Raw genomic sequence first — 13,686 nt, forward strand, 5'->3', positions numbered from 1 at the left:
TGTAAAGTAAGAAATGAAGTACCGTCTCTCCCATTACATCGGCAGAAGCAGTGCTCCCTAGTGTTGGCGTTGGTATGGCTCTGAGGGCTTCCTACACTGTTGCTGGGACATTAATTCAGCTTTCGGGAAGGATTTTGGGTATTTTGGATCAAAAGCCTTTTCATGCCAATGAACTCCTTTGACTAGTCAGTTCTCCACCTAGAAATTTTTTTCCAGGGAAATAATGGGGGAAAGATGCATGTACTGAGATGTTTCACAAAACAATAATTTTATGGTTTTAAGAATTCATTTAAACATGTTAGTCCTTTTTTAAAAAAAAACACATCTTTAATATTGTAATTCTTTTTCTTTCTATAGCAATTCTGACTGGAACACCAGTTGGACTTGGAAATACTAGTTCTCTAGGTGTGGGTCAACAGTCTGCACCCAGCCTAAGCACTGTTAGTCAGATTGACCCCAGCTCTATAGAAAGAGCCTATGCAGCCCTTGGACTACCCTATCAAGTAAATCAAATGCCGACACAGACCCAGGTACAAGCAAAGAACCAGCAGAATCAGCAGTCGGGGCAGTCTCCCCAAGGCATGCGGCCCATGAGCAACATGAGTAAGTTTGTGTCCTCCTAGTGAAAAATGTGATGTTGTGTCTGGAAATGCCATGTAATATATAGGATTAACTCCTTAGATTATTTACTCTATGTGTATGTACCTGTTTCTCCCACTCTCAATTTTTTTGTCATGTTTAATTTTTGAAGTAATTTTTTTTTTAAAGATTGTAGTTGCCTTGTAATCCACATACCAGAGGCAACTGCTACTGGTTTATATCCTTCTAAATCCTTTTATGCATATGTACCTTTAATTTCTAGAATAGAATCCCATGTGTTATTCTATAAGATAATTTATTTAACACAAAGTTGCCATCTTTCACTTTTTGTACTCAGTATGTCCTTTTTAGTGGTTGCATAGTGCTTCGTTGTATAAAACAATCTCTAACAGATGGATATTTGGATTTCCAGGGTTTTTTTGTTTCTTTGTCTTTTGTTGTTATTTTACTTAATTTTTTAAAATATATTTTTATTGCCCAAATACAGTCGAACTATGAACTAGGAGGTTATGGTTCAGTTCCTGGTCAGAGCACATGCCCAGGTTGTGGGCTTGATCCCCAGTGTGAGGCAGCTGATAGATGTTACTCTGTCTCCCTCTTCCTTCCTCTCTTTCTAAAATCAATAAAAATATTTAAAAAATAATATATATTCTGGGTTCTTAATAATCTTTGCAGGTTTAACGTACAAAGTAGTATTTTGGTGACTTCTCCTTTCTGAGTACATTTTCTCCTAAATTTTAATTTGGACCAACATTTGTTCACTAATGTCATGTAATGTACAGTTTATGTTTTAATTACTTCATTTGGTATGAACTAATTTTCATCTACTTTATGGAAATTCTAGAACTATTACCATCAAAAACTTCCCAAGTTTTGCACCCTCTTCTAAAAGTTTTGTATCTTGCCCTAGCTAGTTTGGCTCAGTGGATAGAATGTCAGCCTGCGGACTAAAGGGTCCTGGGTTCGATTCCGGTCAAGGGCACATGCCCAGGTTGCAGGCTCGATTCCCAGTAGGGGGCGTGCGGGAGGCAGCCAATCAATGAGTCTCGTCATTGATGTTTCTATCTCTCTCTCCCTTTCCCTTCCTCTCTGAAATCAATAAAATATATTATAAAAATAAATAAATAAAAGTTTGTATCTCATTTATTTAGTAGATATCTCTATTTTATGCTTCCAAGCTATTGGATTTTTAGAGAAAGTATTTATGTTTATGGGTCTGTGTCATAGCATCTTTATCTGAGGCGTGTAGTACTGGGGAGGATGAAACACCAAAGTAAACATGTATACTGATGCTTCCATGGGGAAGCTATATTCACCATAACAACTTGATATTACAAGTGTGTCTCTGTGGCAGAACTGGCTGTAATGCTGGAGTATTCTCAGAGTTAAAAATTTTAGGTACCTATGATTGACAAGAGCATTTGGATAATTGAATAAGCAGCATTCATTCAGATGTGCTTTGTGCTGAAAAAACATACCATAGGGACATGTTCTTTACTTTGTAACATTTCTAGTCTGGATGGGCATGTAAGTGATTAAACAAAACTACAGAATCTCTATTATATGTCATGTTATCAAGATTCTATATCAGGGAGGGGAAGAAGGAATCCCCTCTGGAGCCCCAAATTAGAGATTTTTACTGTAAAACTTCCACAATCACATTCTCAATCTTCTAGTTCCTATTGAATTCACTTATTCTGTAAAGATTTTTTAGTGCCCAGCTGGTGTGGCTCAGTGGTTGACCATTGACCTATGAGCCAGGAGATCACAGGATAAAAATTTCTTGTGATAATTTCTTCAACGCTTTTATAACTTTTCCTTCTTTTTTGGTGTTTTGCTGCTGCTGTTGTTGTTGTTACTGGTATTAAAGTATTATATCTTTTTTTTGTTTTAACCTAGATGCTAGTCCTATGGGAGTAAATGGAGGTGTAGGCGTTCAAACATCAAATCTTCTTTCTGACTCGATGTTGCATTCAGCCATAAATTCTCAAAAGTAAGTTTTATTTTGGATGGGGTCTGTATTGTTTTCTAAACATGTTAGAATTTCTTACAGTTTTCCTTAATTTCTTTGATATGAAGATATTCTTAATGTATAAAAGACAAATACGGTATTTGAGACCATACTTTTAGGCTTTCTATAACATATTTGAAATCGTATTAATTATTTGGGGTAATCTACAACTTCCCATATACTTCCTGTAGGAAGTTGCAAGTCTGTGCAGCTACTTAAAAAATGAATTTGCTCTATCCCATTGTTAAGAATTAGTCCATTGTCCAACAAATTCCCTAGGATAATCTGTGTCAAAATGCCAGCATAGTATTACAATACAAGAGTTAGGTGTCTTCCTCCCCTTCACACAATGAAATGTTGTGGGTTAACACTTTCCCTCACAGAAGCACAAACACATTTACACTGTCTCCCCATACCATCCAACCCTACCCCACCCCACCCTGACTTCTTTATGTAATAGACCTGTCACAGTGTATTAGACCTATCACTTTCCCCTCTACTTAAATGAGATCTCGCTCCTATCCTCTTCACTGAAATTATTTCTCCTTTTTAAAGCCCAATGATGAGTGAAAATGCCAGTGTGGCCTCCTTGGGTCCTATGCCAACAGCAGCTCAGCCATCCAGTACTGGAATTCGGAAACAATGGCATGAAGATATTACTCAGGATCTTCGAAATCATCTTGTTCACAAACTGTAAGATTGTAGGCATGTCTTATTCATAAAGAGTTACCATGTCAGTATGCTTCTAATCTGCCAGGCACTTAACCACAAGAGGAATATTATTGATTTTTCTCTAGCCTGGCTGTTGTTGCTAATATACTTCTGCTCCTGTGGCTTTCTTGCTTCTTAGTTTCTGCTTCTCAAGTTTTTCATCGTCTTTGTTAGTATCTCAACTTTATTCTACCTAGTGACAGTAATAAATATATTAATTAAAAATTATTCACTTTATTGTTACTCCTTTTACAAAATTCATAATTTAAAAAGAAAAACTAGGTCTCAGCTCATTAGAATGTGGCAACAATTTTTTGTTATCCCTGGTAAAGCTTTTATTTTGTTGACAAGTTAAATCTGGTAGGATGTTTTTCTGATCCTCCAATAGTGTGTGTGTGTGTGTGTGTGTGTGTGTGTGTGTGTGTGTGTATTGATATATATATATCAATAATTTGTGGAATAGTTCACACTATTTGTTGAAAAGTTTATATATTTCAGGCACTCTGCCTCACAAACACTGTCTTATTTTAAGAGTACTTGTCAGAATAGAGGGGAAAGGCAGATAGAGTGGGAAAATGTAACGCACCCAGAATCAAAAAGATAGAGCCTGGACCTCTCTGATTACAGAACTTACACTCCAGCACACAGCATTTTTATTTTTGGAGAAAAGTCTTTGTCTCTTTTCTTCACTTAATAGAGGGATTTCGTTCATTCCATCCACTTTTTTATTTAATGAACAGAGATAATTATTTGGGGTTGATCATCTGACTTGATGTTATTTTTTTTACTAACTCAAGTATTTGTCTAAATTTCCACTTATTTCTTCCTCTTCTGGCTCTTCAAGTACTATTAAACTGAACATGAGATAGCCAAATGATAAAATTAGTGGCTTGAAATCACATTGGTCAATTTTTAGGAATACTAGTGCCAAGTATTTTGTAGGAAATGACCAGAGAATAAGAGACTTTTAGCAGAATTATGATGCATTTCTGCCCCCTCCACTTCAAGTTTTTTATATTTTAAGATTTCATAGTGATGACTAGGTTTTATTTACTAAGCTGAATAAATTTAGGAAAGTAGAAGGATCTGAAGGCGATTGCTAATTGATACTGTACCAAAGGTCAGGTTTCCTCACTTACTTTATGCAAATTGTACAGTATAATTGTTTGTTACAAATTATAGTCATAGAGAGGGGCCAGAGAGTATTTTTATGGAGTCATTTCTTTATTCAGATCAGGAAAACCTTTTGTTTACCACAAAAGGACAATTTCATCTTGGTCAGTATTTTATATTAGAGCACATTCCACATCTTCCCTTTATTTATTTTTAAATGTTTTATTGGTTTTAGAGAGGAAGGGGGAGAGAGAGAAACATCAGTAATGAGAGAGAATCATTGTTTGGCTGCCTCCTGCACCCCCCACACGGATTGAGCCCAGCACGTGCATGACGGGGAATCAAACCACGACCTCCTAATTCATAGGTTGATGCTCACCCACTGAGCCACACCTACCAGGCTCACCCCTCACTTTTAAATTTAATTCAATGTGTACATTGTACAAAAATGAAAAAATTTAAAGTACTGTACTAGTATATTTCTATGATGAGTTCAAAAAGCCTTTGTGATATAACAGTGTTAGGATTCTCTATTCTTAGTGTTCAAGCCATATTTCCTACTCCGGATCCTGCTGCTTTAAAAGACAGACGGATGGAAAACCTAGTTGCATATGCCCGGAAAGTGGAAGGGGACATGTATGAATCTGCAAATAATCGAGTGAGCACTTATTTTTTTCTATATAAAGTCAGAAATGGCCCTGTTCTGGTTGCTTAATTTATTCCTCTTTGTAATATGTACTTCAGAAGATACCTTTACCTGTCCTGTCTTATTCTCACTGTGCATAGTCAAGATAACAAAGTAATTTTCTTAAAGTGTACATCACCAAGACTTTTACATTTTTCCTCTTATTAATACAGTCCACTCATGTGGCACTTTATCTGGGTTGTCCTTCTGTCAACTTAGAAAGTGGTTGAGCTGTTTCCAGCTCTGTGCTATTTTCACTAGAATATGGTGAATCAGCTGCTTAGTCAAGTAGTATTGCAGTTTCTCTGAATCATTTGAACTTTCTTCTCTAAATTGGCACTTCTTAAAATATGTAGCATAGTCTTTGCATGTGCTGTAAATTGCCAGCACATACTTTGTAAACCAACTTTGAGAAGTCATACTTACTTTATAGATTCATAATGAAGCTGCTTTTCACATGATCATTCTAAAATGAGCTCATGTTTGGAATGATCCAAGAAAGTAGATTAGGTTCTTCCCACTTTTGGTTTCTGCCTACTTAAGTGAAGCTAAAATCTCTTCTTAGTTCATTTTTTCTGTTACCAAATGGTACTTCTTTTTTCCTCATCTCCATTTTATTTCCAAAATTTAAAAAGGCGGAATACTACCACCTGCTAGCTGAGAAGATCTATAAAATCCAGAAAGAACTAGAAGAAAAACGAAGGACTAGACTACAGAAACAAAACATGCTACCAAATGCTGCAGGCATGGTGCCAGTTTCCATGAATCCAGGGCCTAACATGGGGCAACCACAACCAGGAATGACTTCTAGTAAGTGCTTTTTGTTATATTTGATTTGGAGAAAATTTGGTAATAAATTATTTCTCACCAAAGTGATTAATTTGCATTAGTTTATGCAGCTATTCTAGTTTTCTTTGCATTTTTTGCCTATGCAAAGAAAATTTATCCTCTGGTTAAAAACAGTAGCTGAGCAGCACATTTAAGATTTCTGAGCATGGTACTTAACATGTCCTGATAATCTGGCATCATTTGAGAGCTCCAGATACTCTTCTTTCATAGTGACACTTAGGAAATAATAGCCCACAGGTTTTCACTAACTTGCACATGGTAGGCAACCAATAAATGTAGACTGAGCAGGTTCAAAGGCCCCACCAGTTTTCATACATCCTAAACACACACATGTTATTTATGTTGACACAATATGTTCAAAGTCTAAGAACTATTTTTTAGAAGCATCATTTAAAATTCATTTTGACACTTTGTGTTCTGGTTATAGCAGCCTTTACAGCCTGATGATTGAACCAAATAGCCAGGATTGTTTACTTCCTTATTCGTTCATTGACTGGTTGGTAGGTTTCAGGCAGTGGAGTTGGGTACACAACAGTGAGAAAGAATATAGGTTATTTAAATGATGTGAAGAAAGGCTGTGATAGGGAAAACGCTGTATTTCTTGAGTCAGGGTAAGCCGACTACCTATAGGTAGCACCAGCTGAGCCAGCAGGTACCAACGCTTACATGCCATTAGTGGATTTATAGATGGATTTAGAAATTCATCCTCCTCAGGCCTCAACATAGTAAAATGGAGAACTGTTGGTTGCCACTGGCCTGTAGCAACCTCATTTGTTAACTGCCACGCGCTAAGTATGTTTTCTCATTGGCTTATGATATGAAAAGAATTGAGAACACTGACATTTCTGACTGAAGAAACAGTGTTGTACACAAGGCCCACTGCCAAATGAGAGTGCGGGTATATTTTGAGTAGGTAAAGAACAGGTGTTCAGAAACAAGACTAGAGTTGAGACTGCTTTAGTGCTAATGGTTTGAACTAGGGGCATAACTAAGTTACAGAGACAAGTGGACAAACTCGAGATACTTGGGTGTGGTGAATTTACTTGAGTTTTTTAGAAATTTGAGCCAAGTTTAAAGTCTTTATCATATATTAAATTGTAGTGCTGTGTTAAAGACAGTATGGTACAATGCAGGATCACGTGTTAGTAGAAACAAGTAGTCCTAAATATATGTTGACTTTTAGCTTATACTAAATCTGACATTTTGTAGAAGATTAAGAAGGAGATTCCTACCATACCCAATACACAGATATTAATAGTGGAGAATTAAAAGTTTTAAACTTTAAACAAAAAACTAAAAGTATAATATAGAACACTGAAGAAAACATAACATGAAATGAGAAAGGTCTCTAAACTAAATGTTACCTGAAAGCTCTGAGGAAAAAAATCACAACAAAAGATACCGTAATCTTAATGGACAAACCAAGGAAAATTTTTTTCTTTTTTTTTAAATTTTCACCCGAGGATATTTTTCTGTTGATTTTTAGAGAAAGCGGAAGAGAGAGGGAAAGACAGAAATATATTTTTTTAAATAATTAAATCTTTATTGTTCAGATTATTACAGTTGTTTCTCTTTTTTCCCCTCCATAGCTCCCCTCCACCCGGTTCCCACCCCGCCCTCTGCCTTCACCCCCCCCCCCCCCCCCCCACTGTCCTCATCCATAGGTGCACGATTTTTGTCCAGTCTCTTCCCACATCCCCCCCACCCTTTCCACCCCCCAAGAATAGTTAGTCCGCTCCCTTTTTATGCCCCTGATTCTATTATAATCACCAGTTTATTCTGTTCATCAGATTATTTATTCACTTGATTTTTAGATTCACTTGTTGATAGATATGTATTTGTTGTTCATAATTTGTATCTTTACCTTTTTCTTCTTCTTCCTCTTCTTAAAGGATACCTTTCAGCATTTCATCAGAGAGAAATATTGATGTGAGAAAAACACATCGATTGGTTGCCTCCTGCACGAGCCAGAGAGGAGCTTGCAACTGATTCCTTGACTGGAATCGAACCTGGGACCTTTTGGTCCACAGGCCAATGCTATATCCACTGGGCCAAACATGGCTAGGGCTCAAGGAAAATTTTTACTTCCTTCCTCCCTCCCTCCCTACCTTTCTTCCCTCCCTTCCTTCCTAAGATAGAAACAGCAATAATGAGAGAGAATCATTGATTGGCTGCCTCCTGCAAGCCCCCTACTAAGGGGGATCGAGCCCGCAACCCCAACATGTGCCCCGACTGGAATCGAACCTGGGACCCTTTAGTCCACAGGCTGACACTCTATCCACTGAGCCAAACCAGCTAGGGCAGTGTTCGGCAAACCGCGGCTCACAAGCCACATGCAGCTCTTTGGCCCCGTGGTGTGGGCCATGAAGTTTCCATTGCACTGTATGTGCGCACCCTCACGTGGTATTTTCTGGAAGAGCCACACTCAAGGGGCCAGTTTGCTGACCACTGAGCTAGGGCAAGGAAAGTATTTTCAATAGTGAAGATACCAATTGAAGAAACATTTGTGAAGAAAGTAGGAAAAGGAAATTAAAGAATAAGTAAAATCAGTACATACCTTTTTGGATCTCTAAAGGTTAAAATGGGCGTTAGTGACAACATAACTTAAAATATGTACTGTTGGTAAGATTTAAATGGTTCATTCTCTGAAATTTAATTGCTCCATTTCTAGGAATTTAATTCCAACCAATCTATAATAATAAAAAGTTAATATGCTAATTAGACCGGATGTCCTTCCGATCATCCTTCCTTCCAGACAAAGCGGGGGGCGAAGGCAGAGGCGGCAGAGGCCCCCGGCTGTGGCTACGGTGGGCAGGGGCCGGGGCCAAGGCCCTTGTTTGAATTTCATGCATTGGGCCTCTAGTAATGGTAGAATTGCACAGAAGTCACAGTAGCCTAATTTATACTGTGGAAACATCAGAAATATCCTAAAAGTGCCCCAGCATTTAGCTTGGCGTACCTATGCATATTAATGACAGGAGAAAAAGTTCTTATATTAAGTGAAAACTTTTTTTTTATAAAGTGTATGTGAATACATAATGTGGAAGATTAAAACTATTAATAGAGGTTTATCTCTTTTTGCTATGTTCTCTAAATATTTATATAGTGAACACAGGTTACACATTAATTTTGCAAGTCTTGCACAGTTGCAGATAAAATTATATGACAGTGTTCAGCATTCTTCGGTTTTCAATTTGACTATATTATTGTTTTATTAGGAGCAATATTAGTGATAAGTCCTTATGAATTTAGTAACTTGAGTTGCAATAAACCACATAGTTGTGGGATCATTTTATTAAATGAACAAAAGTGACAGTAAAATTTGAGAGTTGTCTGATGTGGTGGTTTTGTCTTTACAGCACAGTGTGCCACAAGTGTTCCGAAGGCTTGAGCACACAACACTGGGTCGAGGGAGTACGGGATAGAACTGGTTCACTCCAAGCATTCTGCCTTCCCCCCAGGGCTATAGAAATATTATTTTCTCTGTGCACTATGGTGTGAAATGGGTTGGGAATGTTGCACCAGAGGATGTGCACATAATCCAAGAAAATGTTAGAACCTTATATATTCACTAGAGGCCCGGTGCATGAAATTCTTGCACTTGGGGGCAGGTCCCTCAGCCTGGCCTGTGCCCTGTTGCAACCTGGGATCCCCTGGGGGATGTCCTAAGTCGTCAGTTGGACATTGGACATCCTTAGCACTGCCACGGAGGAGAGGCTCCCGCCACCGCCACTGTACTCGCCAGCCGTGAGCCCAGCTCAGAGCTTCTGGCTGAGCGGTGCTCCCCCTGTGGGAACGCACTGACCACCAGGGGGCAGCTCCTGCGTTGAGTGTCTGCCCCCTGATGGTCAGTGTGCATCATAGCTACCGGTCATTCTGCTGTTCGGTTGATTTGCATACTAGCCTTTTGTTATATAGGATATTTTAATTATATCTATTTTTTGTATTTATTTTAAGAGATGCATAATATGTAATGCTGTATAATAAGTATTTTATTTAAAGCCAATATTCACAGCATTTAAAAAAAAACATTGGGGTACACAATCCAATTTTGTTACTGGGCAAAATCTGTGGCCCTTGTCTCTGGAGGTATTCTGCTGCATACAAACCAGAGTCTGGCTTAGTTAAATAATAGCATATTAAGTGCTATAAATAGCATTTTTTCTTTAAGATCTTCCTGTCCATACTGAAAGCACCATAGTTCATAAAGGAATGTACTAAAACCTTTTGGGGGCATTTTAAAAAATATTTCAGAACTAACATTTTCTTCTAGTTCCTGTTTGAGTCATAATTTTTGTTGTGTGATTCAGACCAAATTCTTTAAAATATAACTAAAAATATTATGTGGGTTTTGTGTTTTTTTCTTTTAAAGGGAAAGAAACCTAGCTGAAAGATTCTTTTCTAACCATTTCTCTATTCCACTCTAGACGGCCCTTTACCTGATCCATCTATGATCCGTGGCAGTGTGCCAAACCAGATGATGCCTCGGATAACTCCTCAACCTGGTAAGTTATGGAAGAAAACCATGCATTTTTTGTGACCTCTATCAGAGTCCCTGGTTTACTACGAGATTATACTTGCACCTCAATTCTTGCCCCAGGCCAGTAGTAGATATCATAATTGCTTGCCTGAGAAATCTGAAAACCTTTTGGTGTTTGGAGCCCAGGGAGGAAGGGAGGGGTGAAGAGCAGGTTGGCTGGCAGGTTGAGAGGCAAAAGACATTAAAGTGGTCAAGCATCCATTTAAAAACAATGGGCCAATATGGAATTGAAGATAACAATGCTCCTCTGTTGCTATTGTGAATTACACAGATTCATTCACAGTTGAAAACAGGTTCATTTATTTGTCCTTATAAAATGATGTAGAATCAGAAATAAGACTTGTCTTTTATTCTTTGATCCCATGAAAGTGTCCAGATCTAATATTTTACACTTACAGGTTTGAATCAATTTGGCCAGATGAATATGCCCCAACCCCCTATTGGGCCCCGGCAAACCTCTCCTCTTCAGCACCATGGACAGTTAGCTCAGCCTGGAACACTCAACCCAGTAAGTTTGGCCTGTTTGGGTCATCTCTTTTGACCTTTACCCGACAATTTTAAAATCCTTTTTTTCTTTGTTTCTACTTTTTATATAAAAATTCTGACACTTGCTTAAACAGGTGACTATAAGTGATTCTTGTGTAATTCTATTTTATTCTATGGCCCTAATATAGACATTATTAAATGAGTATGTGTTTCAGAAATGAGAATAAATAGGCAGTGAACACTAAAATTAATTTTCACCTTCCTCTTTTTTTAAAAATATATTTTATTGATTTTTTACAGAGAGGAAGGGAGAGAGATAGAGAGTTAGAAACATCGATGAGAGAGAAACATCGATCAGCTGCCTCCTGCACACCCCCCACTGGGGATGTGCCCGCAACCAAGGTACATGCCCTTGACCGGAATCGAACCTGGGACCTTTCAGTCCTCAGGTCGACGCTCTATCCACTGAGCGAAACCGGTTTCGGCTCACCTTTCTCTTTATCTATAAATTGTTTTTTCAGAATTTATCCTACAGAAATAATCACTGAGATACTAAAAGGATATACTTTGAAGAAAATTTGTGTGAAAGATGTTACATTATATACTCTCTTTTGAAATAAAACCATATCCTGAATGTGCATTGCGGGATTTGTTAGGTCAAATTATGGTACATCTGTAAATTACAATGCTCTCTGTCAGAACTTATATAATGGCTTGAAAGCTTTAAATGGAAGAACCAGGTTTCTAAAGTGTGTGTGTGTGTGTGTGTGTGTGTGTGTGTGTGTGTAGATATCTATATCCTGGGAGTCAATATATATGTTAAGAACTGTCTTGATTGTAATCTATATAAAATACTATAGGAAAGATTTGCTTCCAACTGCTGTTCATAGTCATAGTATTGGAAAGCTTATAAGAATGGCCAGTCACCTTTTGCTGGAATCTCAGTGTTTGGTAGCTTATACACTTTTACATAATCACCTCTTTTCTGTAATGCCTGTCTTCCCTAGGAAGGTAACTGTCTTTTGCAATGGAGGGGCAGTTGCCTGTTCTTAGAGACTGGAGGAAAAGGACTCTTAACATCTCATTGCTCCTATTGCAAACTCTAAACCTATTATCAACCTTTGGTTGGCCCCAAACCTTACCTTGTCTTTGCATTAGCTAGTGCCTCTAATTCCTGAGCCTCTCTAGCATTATGTAGCATAATGTCTTCCATATTTAATGAGGAGGCTTATTCATCTTCATTTTAATATGTAATACCGTTCTTAGATTATGGCATTTTGGGGCCTTTGGTACTTCATAATTCTTCATTAAAGGCCTGTATTTGTTTGAGATAATTTTATAAATGAAATGTAACAATTCATTGGGGACCATGAATGCGACACCTTGTTCAGCACAACCTGTAATATTTTACTTCTTTGTACCCATTATGGAGTCTTACTATTTACTCTATTACAATATCACTGACATAAGCAAAGAGCAAATGTCTCCTGAAATTTTTATTCATCCTTCTTCCTTAAGCAGAGTTTGTGAAGAAACAATTACCTCTATCAGAGTTCTAGGTGCATTTGTGTATCAGAGAATTCGTTTGTCACCTCTTGTAATTTCTCTAAAGTAGGCTTAGGTAAACTGAGACTTTCATCCATTATCTTGGCATGAATACAACTGTTGCACCACTTTCTTCCTTTCTTGCCCTACCCCACCCTCCCCATAGCAGGGCCAGACCAGTTGGTGATTCCAGCTGCTCTAGTAGAATAACTGTAATGAAGCAATTTGGTGCTGTGTTTTTGTTTGCAGCCTATGGGCTATGGGCCTCGAATGCAGCAGCCTTCCAGCCAGAGCCAGTACCTTCCCCAGACTCCGTTCTCAACACAGGGAATGAATGTAACGAATATGCCTTTGGCTCCGCCTGGAGGTCAAGCACCAGTGTCTCAAGTATGTCTGACAAATAGATTTTCTTGGTTTTGTGATTCCTGAACCTGAACCTCTGGTCTAGGTTTTATACAGGGACGGGTGGCAGCAATAGTGGGTAAGAGTAGATAATTTTTTAAAAGTTTTTATTAAGAACAGTATAGCCCTAGCAGGTTTGACTCCGTGGATAGAGCATTATCCTGCGGACCGAAGGGCCCTGGGTTCAGTCTGGTCAAGGGCATGTACCTTGGTTGCAGGTTCCTCCCCAGTCGGGCCCTGGACAGGGCACATGCAGGAGGCAACCAATCGATGTGTTCCTCTCACATTGATATTTCTGTCTTTCCCTCTCTCTTCCACACTCTCTAAAAAGATGAATGGACAAATGTCCTCGGTGAGGATTGAAAAATAAACAGTATAGACATGTGGTATTCTGAACAGTGAAGTGAGTACTCTGTGGTATAGCCATGTTAATTGTTATAAACCAGGAAAGAAATTAAATTGATAGTATTAACCATTTTTTAAAGAAATGAACACATTAAAATGAAATCTTGTTACAACTGCTGTGCAGAAGGAAGAACTCTAGCTAAAGAGAGCATAGGAAGGCCAAAATCCACTATATATATGTACTCACCTGTTCCATGCCCCTATAGAGACTGAGGCCATTCAGCTGAATTTTTTGACGTTTACTTAATTGTACTATATTATACAAAGATATATGCCCCCAATAACAAGTTTTATCACATTTTTAAATGGAGGCATTCATTGCCATTTTTGTTTAATCAG

General features: G+C 38.1%; 1 protein-coding gene across 1 annotated transcript in view; it reads left to right on the forward strand.

The window, feature by feature from the left end:
- EP300 (E1A binding protein p300) overlaps positions 1 to 13,686 on the forward strand; it is a 70,840-nt gene that overhangs the window by 30,188 nt on the left and 26,966 nt on the right. Inside the window, exons 6-13 of the mRNA XM_070411190.1 lie at positions 358 to 603; positions 2,500 to 2,593; positions 3,167 to 3,304; positions 4,976 to 5,093; positions 5,756 to 5,930; positions 10,397 to 10,474; positions 10,908 to 11,017; positions 12,790 to 12,927. Of these exons, the coding sequence (XP_070267291.1) occupies positions 358 to 603; positions 2,500 to 2,593; positions 3,167 to 3,304; positions 4,976 to 5,093; positions 5,756 to 5,930; positions 10,397 to 10,474; positions 10,908 to 11,017; positions 12,790 to 12,927 (1,097 nt within the window). The remainder of the gene's footprint in view (positions 1 to 357; positions 604 to 2,499; positions 2,594 to 3,166; positions 3,305 to 4,975; positions 5,094 to 5,755; positions 5,931 to 10,396; positions 10,475 to 10,907; positions 11,018 to 12,789; positions 12,928 to 13,686) is intronic.

The sequence above is a fragment of the Myotis yumanensis genome, unplaced genomic scaffold (assembly GCF_028538775.1).
Source record: "Myotis yumanensis isolate MYYU_CA2020_CCGP unplaced genomic scaffold, mMyoYum1.0.hap1 SCAF_3, whole genome shotgun sequence".
In the NCBI taxonomy this organism is placed as follows: Eukaryota; Metazoa; Chordata; class Mammalia; order Chiroptera; family Vespertilionidae; genus Myotis; species Myotis yumanensis.